Genomic DNA, 12,668 nt, shown 5'->3' with positions numbered 1-12,668 from the left:
CGGCCATGGTGAAGGTATAGTCACGCCTCCAAGTGGAGCCTGGGTACCTACACCAGGCGATGGGTTTGGAAAATCTGTACCTTGCGCACCAGCACCTGGAAGCGGTGTCATTGTACCAAGCATCGGTCCTTTCGGTTTCGGTGCTTTGCCACAGCCAGGTAATGCTGTGGTTGACGCAAAGACGACACCCTCAACACCGTGCGATTTGATTACTGGCGACGGATTGGTACCACCAAGCGGCCTTGTTGCATCCATACCATGTGGTGGTGATCAAGTGTTTGGAGGTAAACCAGGAACACCCGGAGATACTACCATCATAAACAACTTGGTACCATCTACGCCAAGCATTTTCGGATTGCCATGTTTCGGTGATGTCGATGGAAAGGTCGTACCAGGAGTTCCAAGTGGTGAATATTACGATGAAGGAATCATTCCAGGATCCGGCAAGTGGGTACCAACGCCAGGTGATGTTGATGGTAAATCTGTACCTTGCGCCCCAGCACCTGGAAGCGGTGTGATTGTACCAAGCTTCGGTCCTTTCGATTTCGGTGCTTTGCCACAACCAGGTAATGCTATTGTTGACGCAAAGACGACACCCTCAACACCGTGCGATTTGATTACTGGCGACCGATTGGTACCACCAAGCGGCCTTGTTGCATCCATACCATGTGCTGGTGATCAAGTCCTTGGAGGCAAACCAGGAACACCAGGAGATACTACCATCATAAACAACTTGGTACCATCTACGCCAAGCATTTTCGGATTTCCATGTTTCGGTGATGTCGATGGAAATGTCGTACCAGGAGTTCCATCCGTCGGCCATGGTGAAGGTATAGTCACGCCTCCAAGTGGAGCCTGGGTACCTACACCAGGCGATGGGTTTGGAAAATCTGTACCTTGCGCTCCAGTGCCTGGCAGCGGTGTCATTGTACCAAGCATCGGTCCTTTCGGTTTCGGTGCTTTGCCACAGCCAGGTAATGCTGTGGTTGACGCAAAGACGACACCCTCAACACCATGCGATTTGATTACTGGCGACGGATTGGTACCACCAAGCGGCCTTGTTGCATCCATACCATGTGGTGGTGATCAAGTGTTTGGAGGTAAACCAGGAACACCCGCAGATACTACCATCATAAACAACTTGGTACCATCTACGCCAAGCATTTTCGGATTGCCATGTTTCGGTGATGTCGATGGAAAGGTCGTACCAGGAGTTCCAAGTGGTGAATATTACGATGAAGGAATCATTCCAGAATCCGGCAAGTGGGTACCAACGCCAGGTGATGTTGATGGTAAATCTGTACCTTGCGCCCCAGCACCTGGAAGCGGTGTGATTGTACCAAGCTTCGGTCCTTTCGATTTCGGTGCTTTGCCACAACCAGGTAATGCTATTGTTGACGCAAAGACGACACCCTCAACACCGTGCGATTTGATTACTGGCGACGGATTGGTACCACCAAGCGGCCTTGTTGCATCCATACCATGTGCTGGTGATCAAGTCCTTGGAGGCAAACCAGGAACACCCGGAGATACTACCATCATAAACAACTTGGTACCATCTACGCCAAGCATTTTCGGATTGCCATGTTTCGGTGATGTCGATGGAAATGTCGTACCAGGAGTTCCATCCGTCGGCCATGGTGAAGGTATAGTCACGCCTCCAAGTGGAGCCTGGGTACCTACACCAGGCGATGGGTTTGGAAAATCTGTACCTTGCGCTCCAGTGCCTGGCAGCGGTGTCATTGTACCAAGCATCGGTCCTTTCAGTTTCGGTGCTTTGCCACAGCCAGGTAATGCTGTGGTTGACGCAAAGACGACACCCTCAACACCATGCGATTTGATTACTGGCGACGGATTGGTACCACCAAGCGGCCTTGTTGCATCCATACCATGTGGTGGTGATCAAGTGTTTGGAGGTAAACCAGGAACACCCGCAGATACTACCATCATAAACAACTTGGTACCATCTACGCCAAGCATTTTCGGATTGCCATGTTTCGGTGATGTCGATGGAAAGGTCGTACCAGGAGTTCCAAGTGGTGAATATTACGATGAAGGAATCATTCCAGGATCCGGCAAGTGGGTACCAACGCCAGGTGATGTTGATGGTAAATCTGTACCTTGCGCCCCAGCACCTGGAAGCGGTGTGATTGTACCAAGCTTCGGTCCTTTCGATTTCGGTGCTTTGCCACAACCAGGTAATGCTATTGTTGACGCAAAGACGACACCCTCAACACCGTGCGATTTGATTACTGGCGACGGATTGGTACCACCAAGCGGCCTTGTTGCATCCATACCATGTGCTGGTGATCAAGTCCTTGGAGGCAAACCAGGAACACCCGGAGATACTACCATCATAAACAACTTGGTACCATCTACGCCAAGCATTTTCGGATTGCCATGTTTCGGTGATGTCGATGGAAATGTCGTACCAGGAGTTCCATCCGTCGGCCATGGTGAAGGTATAGTCACGCCTCCAAGTGGAGCCTGGGTACCTACACCAGGCGATGGGTTTGGAAAATCTGTACCTTGCGCTCCAGTGCCTGGCAGCGGTGTCATTGTACCAAGCATCGGTCCTTTCGGTTTTGGTGCTTTGCCACAGCCAGGTAATGCTGTGGTTGACGCAAAGACGACACCCTCAACACCATGCGATTTGATTACTGGCGATGGATTGGTACCACCAAGCGGCCTTGTTGCACCCATACCATGTGGTGGTGATCAAGTGTTTGGAGGTAAACCAGGAACACCCGGAGATACTACCATCATAAACAACTTGGTACCATCTACGCCAAGCATTTTCGGATTGCCATGTTTCGGTGATGTCGATGGAAAGGTCGTACCAGGTGTTCCAAGTGGTGAATATTACGATGAAGGAATCATTCCAGGATCCGGCAAGTGGGTACCAACGCCAGGTGATGTTGATGGTAAATCTGTACCTTGCGCCCCAGCACCTGGAAGCGGTGTGATTGTACCAAGCTTCGGTCCTTTCGATTTCGGTGCTTTGCCACAACCAGGTAATGCTGTGGTTGACGCAAAGATGACACCCTCAACACCGTGCGATTTGATTACTGGCGACGGATTGGTACCACCAAGCGGCTTTGTTGCATCCATACCATGTGCTGGTGATCAAGTCCTTGGAGGCAAACCAGGAACACCAGGAGATACTACCATCATAAACAACTTGGTACCATCTACGCCAAGCATTTTCGGATTGCCATGTTTCGGTGATGTCGATGGAAAGGTCGTACCAGGAGTTCCAAGTGGTGAATATTACGATGAAGGAATCATTCCAGGATCCGGCAAGTGGGTACCAACGCCAGGTGATGTTGATGGTAAATCTGTACCTTGCGCTCCAGTGCCTGGCAGCGGTGTGATTGTACCAAGTATCGGTCTATTCGGTTTCGGTGCTTTGCCACAGCCAGGTAATGCTGTGGTTGACGCAAAGATGACACCCTCAACACCGTGCGATTTGATTACTGGCGACGGATTGGTACCACCAAGCGGCCTTGTTGCACCCATACCATGTGATGGTGTTGAAATCCTTGTTGCTGAACCCTGTCCATCTGGAAAATCTAATGTCGTGAATAACATCATTAGTGCTCCATGTTCCGTTGATCTTTGTCCTGGTGTTAATGACTCTTCTGTTTCTTCTTTGTGTCCTGTTGGCTTAGTTTGGAATGGTCATGAATGTGTTGATCTTCACGATTGCCCTTGTTTTGTTGACGATTTCGAACATGCGGTAATTTTAATTACTTTTTTTTGTTGGCGGTTTTTGAATTTTTTTGCCACCATACGTTTTTACGTTTTTCATGTTTTTTTGTTTGTTTGCAGACTGGTTCTGTTTGGAAGGAAGACGATGGTTGCACCAACTGCATTTGCATTGCAGGTGTTTCCAAATGTACTCCTCAGATCTGTGAAATTACGTCTTGTTCTCCAGGTTTTGTTCTTGAAACTCCTGTTGGAGCTTGTTGTCCTTTGTGCAAACCTTTATCGACCACTTGTAAAGATGGTTCAAAATTAGTAAGTCATTGCTTCAGTTTGTAGTTACTATCTTTTTATATATTTTTTTTAACTTTTTCAAAACAGGTTTCATGCATTTGTTTGATAGGTTATCTATTTTAAATGATTTTCGTTTTATTGCATATGAATTTTTTTAGCAAATGTGTCCATCATGAATGTTTAATATATATTTAAGCATTGAAAAATATAGTCACAGTGTTTTCTTGTTAAATTAAAGATTTTCCGTTTGTAGATAGGCGAATCGTGGTCGGAAGAATGCGACGTGTGCACATGCACAGATGCTGGGGTCGTTTGCACTGCTGTTGATTGCCCAAAACCGGCTACTCCCGTTTGTGCAGTTGGTTATGAACTTGTGCAAAAGGTTGGAGGTTGCTGTCCTATCCTGGAGTGTGTTTGCGATCTTGCACTCTGCAATAAAACTTTGCCAGACTGTCAAGATTACCATGAACCCACAACAATTGGCTTAGATAATTGCTGCCCCGAGTATAAATGTACTTGCCAGCCTCAGCTTTGTCCAACTAAATTTTGTTCAGTTCATGAAAGAAAGGTTCGCCTCAATGACGTTCAAGAATGTTGTCCTGAATACAGGTGACCTAGAAAAAATGTCAATAGTATACATTTCTCTTTTAATGTGATCCCATATAAAACGATGCAGTTTTATATTTATTGTTTGCTCTGTGTTTGGCCTCAGCTTCTGCGCTATTAATTAATTATTTTTTTCCCCAAACATTCCACAGTATACGGGACGATCTTCATCATAAATCTTCAAAATATCTGAGTAACTGGTTTGTGATCTTGACATATCTATTGTCTTGTGTAGATGTCAGCGAACGGGATGTATTGATTCAAAGGGATCACAGCACATCATAGGAGAAACGTTTGCCAATCCCAGTGATACCTGTTCAGAGTGTACTTGTGTAGCAGATGATGTGCTTTCTTGCACAAAAAAGCAGTGTGATGTGCCATTTATTAAGACATGTAGTAGTGGAAGTGTGCCAACACTTCTTCCTACATCGGACGGATGTTGCACAGAATATGCCTGTGATTGTAAGTGAATCATCCCAAAATTGAAATTTCATGCGTTTTATCAGTTTTTAAAATCTTATTATCACTTTTAGGTGTCTGCTCTGGTGTTGATATCGCCTGGAACACATTTGACGAGACATCGTTATCATGCGGTGGTGTTGGTGTTTACACCGTTGCGGCTGATAAGAGTGAAAGCGCTTTCAAAGTAACTTTGAAAAGAGTACAGACAGATACTTCAATCACTACTTCTTACATTGAAATCAATGACCTGATTGGAAAATACACTGCTCGTGCCAATTCTAACGGCAAGGTATCCAATGATATAATATAGTTTGATAGTGTTTCCCATTAAAACGCTATGTTGTTCCTCCAAGGGTAGTTTGCTTTGCAGTTGCTACAACTGATTGAAATTTTATCTAGGTGGAAGTCGACAGTGTCGAATTGACGCTTTTACAAGGCGAATCAACTACGCTGAAAGGGTTCGAAATATCCACAGATATAAACGGCGGCATTAAATTAATGTCTACGAGCACTGACGTGGTAATAGAACTAGGAAAGAGCGGACATACATGGTCAGTTGCTGTTCCAGCAATTTATCGAAAACACACGCTTGGTTTGTGTGGGACGTGTGACGGAAACCCTGACAATGAATTCTGGGACGGCACAAAGGTATATTTTGCAATTGTTCTGCAGCATGTATGTTTATTTACGATTTCCTGTTATCCGTTTTTACAAAATACATTTCACTATTTCTATAGATACTGCCCAATGTGCATGCATTTGTAAGTTTCTTTGCTCATGCTATGCCAACGTTTATTGAACTGCCACCTGTTTGTGAAGAAGGAGACATTTGCAGCTCAACTGCGCTGAGCACATTTGCTTCGTGTCCTGTTGATGCCAGCATGTACATCGAATCTTGTGTCTCCAGTATGTGCAATGGTAAGTATCTGTTTCGAGCTTGTATGCTTGTCATCGCCAAACTCATTCCCTTTTTAAATAGTGCTGCATGCAAAAAACTTTCCTAAACATCCTTTTGAAAGTAACAATTAACTGTATTTATCACTAGTAGGTCGATTATGAATGGAGTAGTGTATAGCGACGTTTGTTTAAGATAGGAATACTTCGGTTTGTTAAGGTCGCTTTTTGAAGTTAACCACCAGCACGGAAACGCCTGAAATTGGTTTGATTTCATCGTATAACCCTTTTAGTCTACTGTTGATATAATATTGCAGGTGGAGAGAGCTGTGATGCATTGGCAGCATTAGCTTTGGCATGTAGGACAAGTGGACATTGCATTGAATGGAGAACAGACGAAATATGCCCATACCATTGCGAATCGAACATGTTCTACAAGTCATGTGGCCCTAATGTAGTCAAAACATGCGATAATTACAAGGAATACGCTACTATGAACATCAAATACACTTCAGAAGGATGTTTCTGTCCAGATGACATGGTACGATGTTTGTTTGCTTATGTACGGTATCTCATGGTGTTGTTTCTACTGTTCGAAAAATACTGCAATTGTGACAGTTCACAGAACACTAAGTGCGACGGTTTTGCAACTATTAAACACTTACTTCGTATAGATTCTGCTCAACGGTGAATGCGTGTCTACAATTTCTTGCCCAGTATGTGTAGATGAATTAGGCCATGGTCGCAGAGTCGGAGAATTTTGGAAGCGTACTGGAGATCCATGCACAACCAGCACTTGCACATCTGATGGAACAATCGTATGTTAAATGTTGTATTCTATGTGTTGAAAAGCTTAAAAAAATTAAAACGGTACAAGCAGAAGGAAACGTTTATCTTAATTAAGATCCAAACATCCATTGCTTGTTCCACCACTCCATCGTGCAGCTCAGAAGAAACTTTGGTTCTCCTTGAACAAGGCCTTTGCTGCCCCGTTTACGAATGTGTACCAACTGAAACCTGCAAGGCAAGTCAAAACTAGTCCAATACTCTGTCATTGTGATTGCACTTGCCTATCAGTGTTTAATAAGACCTGCAGTTCTCAATTTCTTGCTGTACTTGTTTCAGGATATGAAATGTCCCGTTTATGCCACGCCATCCTGTGAAGTAGGAGAAGATATTCAAAGTATTGTACACGACAGATGTTGCGTAGAATTCAAATGTGTCTGCAATGTAGCTCTGTGCCCAGTTAGCAAGGCCGTTTGTCAGGTAAAGCGTATTTGCTTTTATAAGATCAAACTGCATTCATTTTCAAGCTTGGTTTGTATCATTAATATTGGTGGTATTAAGATAATTTCCGTTTTAAACTTTGCCGTTTGTTACCATAGCAAATGTTTTTATCCACGTTTCTTACATTCACTTCAGGAAGGAGAAGAAGAAGTTAAAGTTAAAGGAAAATGCTGCGAAACAACAGTGTGTCAATGTAATCCAGATAATTGCCCAGCTGCGCCTACATGTACTAAGATAGGTTACGAATTGACACTTGTTACTAAAGGCAGATGCTGCTCAACTTATGAATGCAGGTAGGCTAAACTGGATTTCGTGCACCATGTTAATGTACATGATATGTAATCTAACATTCTTGTTTTTCTTTGCAGATGTTTGAGATCATCTTGTCCTACCATAATTATACCAGTTTGTAAGACTGGTGAAGTACCTAAGGTTGTAAATTCTGGCGAATGTTGCCCAACATACGAATGCGTTTGTGATGCCGCCACATGTCCAGCAGAGGTTGTAAGCTGCGCGTATGGATACAAGATAAAGGTATGAATCATTTAAAACCAATGCAGGGAATTTTTAAATGCATGTAGACTAATGCTATTCATGTTGTTGTGTAAGTGTGTGTGTGTTGTGTAGCCTATGCTTAATGTTCTAGAAAGAAACTCGCTTGGATCAGTGTTGCCCGGTTGTGACAGAATGTGTTTGCGACGAATCCTTGTGTGACAAATACAAGTCCCCAGTGTGTGATGCAAATGCTGGATTTAAACGTGTTACCACTGCTACTGTCTGGTCTAGCTCCAATCTTGCATCCTGCTGTCCTGTTGTGTATGAAGAAGTGTGCTTATGCGACACGTAAGTATTTTAACAAGTGTGTAATTTTTCGCCATGTTCGTAGGGTACTTTGTTACGTTATGTTTCTGTGTTATAATCATTTATTCTTCATGTAACGCTCACAATTTTCTAATGTACACTTATGTTTGAGTTGATTCAAGTTCATTTGATTTTTGTAGTTCGCTGTGCCCTACAACAGAGGATCCAGTTTGTGAAGCCTACGAAAGCCTTGTTCCAGTGTCCGTATCCTCATGCTGCACTAAATCAGAATGCCAATGTGATATTACCAAGTGTGAAGTCGGCGTAACGAAATGTCCATCGAACATGCACGTTCAAGTTGTGCGTGTAAACAACTGCTGCGAGAAAGCAACTTGCGTTTGCAATGTATGTGAAGAACCATGCGAATGCAAGGAAGGATATATGGTTGAAGAAACTACCAACGAATGCGGCTGTATCAAACGTACGTTGGTGATTTTAAGCGTTCAAAGATACTTGCACGCTCTAAAGCTGTGGGGAAGTAGAGCTGTGAAATTAGGCTCGGAATAGTTTAAACTTTTATCAAATCACCCATGCAGGTACTTGCTTGCCACCAGCACATTGTGTCTATAACGGTGAGAGGCACGAACCCAGCAGCACTTGGATGGAAGATGTTTGCATGGAATGTTCATGCTCGGCAACAGCTAATCGCGTCCTAGAATACGAAGTCGAATGTACAGCTATCGAATGTGGAAAATGTAGTGAAGGCTATACCTATCTTCCAGTATCGGGCGCCTGCTGCGGTGATTGTGTACCTATCACGTGCCACTACGGCGGTGATCAATACACGGTATGGATTTTATGGAGAAAATTCCTTGTTTCTTTCGTTTTCATTTTATCGTGCGCGGTAATAATATTATTTAATTGTGATGGTTAAAAGTAGTTGGCATATAACGTAAGTTGAAACTAAATAACTGAAAACTTTGACGCCAAAAATATCTCCCAAAGGCTGCGTGTCCTTCACAGCAAGAACGCAATCATAACCTAATGACAAGCGTTCGTTGTATCTCAACAAATTACAAGATAGAAATAGAAACAACTTCACCCTAGCATTTGCTACGCAGACTGATCTGTTGACTGTCGGTAGGAAGTACAGAACACGCGCTGCAAATTAAAGCAAATTCTCAAACTAAATTACATAAAAATCTTTAACTCATATTTGGGTACAGGTGTTTATTTGGATCGCCACGTTAATTCCGACTATGTCTTTTTTTTCATATCTTGTAGGTTGGACAAACCTGGAGTCCAAAGGGAGATAGTTGTACCACATGCACTTGCGCTATGAACGCTGTAACGGGAGAGGTCTATACCACTTGTCAGGAGGTTGGCTGTGCTCCAATGGACCCATCTTGTCCAGCAGACAAGATCAGAACAACACTTGACGGATGTTGCACTTACTGTGATGAACGTAAGCAAAGCATATTCTTAACGCTATGTATTTACACGTGAGTTTTGTCGTTTGAAACAAGTTTTATTGCATTTTAAAACAAATACCTTTCGATCCGCAGCTAAGACACCCACTCCGAGCGAATGTTCAATTTCCTCTGGTGTCGGCGACTTCCTCACTGTAGATGGTTGTACCAGCGAAGATTCTGTCGAAATTCCAACATGCGAAGGTTCTTGTGTCAGTAAATCGATCTACTCACTCACATCGAACAACTTCACTCGCCTGTGCAGCTGTTGCTCAGCAACAGAAACTGAGGAACGTACGGCCGATCTGAAATGCCCAGATGGTTCAACTAAAACGGTGACCTACAAGGTTGCAACCAAATGCGGCTGTCAGTCCAGCAAGTGTGAAGACTTACCATAAGTTCTGGTCGACAAACAACTACTACTTTACGATGACTACTGACGGATTTCTCTACCCTTTTATATTTATATTTCTCGTGAAACATAGCAGCTCATTTTCATATTAACGCGCTTGTTTATGTCACATTACGTGGAAGCTTCTCGTTTTACTTTTCGACAATTTCATCTTTTTGTGTAATTCTGAATGCGAGTTGGATTCTTCCCAAACTATGTAACAAAAGTGCTGTTCACACTGCTGCTTTCAGTTATATTAAAATGGCACGTGGCAACCCCTTGCGGCTGTCTTACCGTTGTTTAACGAAGTACATTAACATTAGCGCTGGCGATATTTATTATGCCGTGCTGCAATGCGAGTTAATACGACTGTGCTCATTTTTAGCTGCCTTCGCAAAAAGCATGCAGCTTCATTTTTTGTGTTTCGATTTGAGGATAACTGTTGTTGGGGGACAACTTTTACTTATATTGAAATACTTGCCATGCATTGTGGTTGAGGTTTTGGACATTTTTATCACATAGCGAAATCATGAACGAGAAATAAATCATTGCATTTAACGCTTGCCTATTCTTTTTCAAATGACAGTTTTGATTTCTAACGAAGGATTAGGCTGCTGTTGTCTATATTACCTATTTAGTTTCCAAGGACTGACAGAATTACGTTAAAATGGTGAAATTTCTTTTAAAACTGATTTTAGGAGCAAATATACAAAAATGGATGTGTAGACAACAATGAGCAACATATACCCATACGTAAGGAGTCGTAAACGTTTCATTTAAGAGAGAGGAATAGTAAATACAGATTTATAATGTTTAGATACTAACTATGACTAAGACTAAGTCAAAACTTTGTTTCAGCTTAAATATAGGCCAGTAGAGCAGGATTAAAAAAAGTTGGAAAAATGGCAGATATCTGCTGAAAAAGACCATCTTCATAAAAATTGAAAGAATCATCAAAAACTCATGTTATGTACGGTAGTCTAGCGAGAAGTATCAGAAAATTTAACCGCGCATGCGTCTTTTAATGCCCTTGTAGAATTTTAGCCATTAGCTGTTCGCTCACCTGTCACTTAAACTGTTTATGTTTTAAACCGTGGCTTTGCGGCGAACGACGAAAACGAACTTTGCGAGGATGTCTGGAATCTGGACACGCTCTTGAAAGCGTGGGATGTTTTCTAAAAAGCGAATGGGAAGACGCTTAACGGGCATCGCCTATGGCTACAGGAAAGAGGGGGAGAAAGATAGCCTCGTCATGACTCTATGGCGATTGTGTGTTCTCCAGAAACATTCTCATCGGCTTTGATAAATGTCAAAGCCTTTACCGACACAATGACACATTACTTCTGTGCTAGGCAAAAATAAGTTGCGATATTACATTAGCACACTCTCAACTTTGCGTTTTGACGAGTCAATTCGTAATAGTATACTGTCAGACGGAAACAGGGACCCTTCCTCATAGTCTGCCTACATTGCCCTACAATGACACTCACGGCCCTTCTGGTGTGAGTGTTGCTAATACTTTACTGGCAAGTGCGCTGCCACAAGACAATACTTTGCGAACCGATTTGCTTTGACAAATTAAACTTCGAACCTTTTGGAAATTCAATCCTGAAGCGTGAATTTCTCATCTTGACCACAAATTTTCTCTCTATTACACCACTTTTCAAACTAATCGTTAGTTGTTAACAGTGGAGGCCATTGCTGCGGCCCAATCTCACGTTACTTCGTTTACCTTCTGCATCCACTCTTAACTTTTACGAAATTTTAATAAACATAAGGATCATTTGGATTTGTTGCTGGCTGATCTAACTCTTCCTGACCAGCCTCCCAAACATTTAATGCGCGAATTGGTGAGTGCAATAGGTCAAGAAAATCTTACCCCACCGGTGGTTAAACTTATTTGTGCTAATTTTCTTAAAGGGTTACCCTCAGACGTGGCGATTGCTTTAGCCAGCGTGGAATATGACAATCTTGAAGATCTTGCAAACAAAGCACATGAAATCTTCTTGCTTAAACGACCTACAACTTCTACACACAGTCGTTCTATTCTCTTGCTGTCACTAATACAGATGTATTTCCTTTTCACACTTTCAGAAACCTGTCTATCAACATTCCTAGTGCCCTTGCGCTTCCAGTGTTAATGGTTAATGCTATTGTCACGCCCGCTTCAGTAGGGATGCGCGCCGTTGTCACCCATCATGTTCCCTGTAGGACAATTATTCACGACCTACAAAAGCGCTTGGTGGTCGGCGCTAAGCTTAAGCTACTTACGCAAAGCTAGTTGAAATTTTACGTTTGTCATCATTGGAAGTTTCATTTTAATTTATATTTGTCTTTTATGCACCATCAGCGTATTACTCTAAAGTCTAAAGTATACGGCAGGGACAGTGGCATATTTAGGATTGCGTTGAAGGGGTTGGGGCAAAAGGTTTTCAAAGTAGTATCAAAGATTCCCGTGTTTGACCATTAGCGCGCAAAAAATTTGGGCTTTTACGCTTTAAAAATCGCTTGAAGTGAAAACCGCGTTGACCTATTTTGATATTTATTATGCAAACCTATTTTGATATTTATGTGTACGCTTGCCGTTTACAACGATTTTGTAAAGGGGTTTAGTCTATTCTATCTTCTTATAGGAAATATTAAAATTAACGCTGATAAGAGTCGGCTACTCGCAAACAAGGAAATGCGATGAATGAAAGACGAAGCTTACAGAGTTAGGCTGAAATCGGATAACTTACAAGGAAGAATTGGCGACGTGA

The 12,668-nt window shown here is 42.8% G+C and overlaps 1 protein-coding gene across 1 annotated transcript in view; it reads left to right on the top strand.

Moving 5' to 3' along the window:
• The window catches only part of LOC143444889 (uncharacterized), a 90,247-nt gene extending 79,780 nt beyond the window's left edge, over positions 1 to 10,467 (top strand). The window contains exons 31-48 of the mRNA XM_076943683.1: positions 2,133 to 3,739; positions 3,832 to 4,020; positions 4,253 to 4,608; positions 4,841 to 5,067; positions 5,139 to 5,356; positions 5,467 to 5,715; positions 5,805 to 5,985; positions 6,279 to 6,502; positions 6,636 to 6,779; positions 6,866 to 6,985; positions 7,087 to 7,227; positions 7,384 to 7,541; positions 7,617 to 7,782; positions 7,895 to 8,091; positions 8,250 to 8,530; positions 8,646 to 8,896; positions 9,334 to 9,514; positions 9,615 to 10,467. Coding sequence (XP_076799798.1) covers positions 2,133 to 3,739; positions 3,832 to 4,020; positions 4,253 to 4,608; positions 4,841 to 5,067; positions 5,139 to 5,356; positions 5,467 to 5,715; positions 5,805 to 5,985; positions 6,279 to 6,502; positions 6,636 to 6,779; positions 6,866 to 6,985; positions 7,087 to 7,227; positions 7,384 to 7,541; positions 7,617 to 7,782; positions 7,895 to 8,091; positions 8,250 to 8,530; positions 8,646 to 8,896; positions 9,334 to 9,514; positions 9,615 to 9,916 — 5,192 coding nt within the window. The 3' untranslated portion in view covers positions 9,917 to 10,467. The remainder of the gene's footprint in view (positions 1 to 2,132; positions 3,740 to 3,831; positions 4,021 to 4,252; positions 4,609 to 4,840; positions 5,068 to 5,138; positions 5,357 to 5,466; positions 5,716 to 5,804; positions 5,986 to 6,278; positions 6,503 to 6,635; positions 6,780 to 6,865; positions 6,986 to 7,086; positions 7,228 to 7,383; positions 7,542 to 7,616; positions 7,783 to 7,894; positions 8,092 to 8,249; positions 8,531 to 8,645; positions 8,897 to 9,333; positions 9,515 to 9,614) is intronic.
• The last annotated feature ends 2,201 nt before the right edge of the window (positions 10,468 to 12,668 follow it).

Source organism: Clavelina lepadiformis, chromosome 2 (assembly GCF_947623445.1).
Source record: "Clavelina lepadiformis chromosome 2, kaClaLepa1.1, whole genome shotgun sequence".
Lineage (NCBI taxonomy): Eukaryota > Metazoa > Chordata > Ascidiacea > Aplousobranchia > Clavelinidae > Clavelina > Clavelina lepadiformis.
The sequence above is the reverse complement of the archived record's forward strand: the minus strand, read 5'-3'. Positions and strand labels throughout refer to the sequence as shown.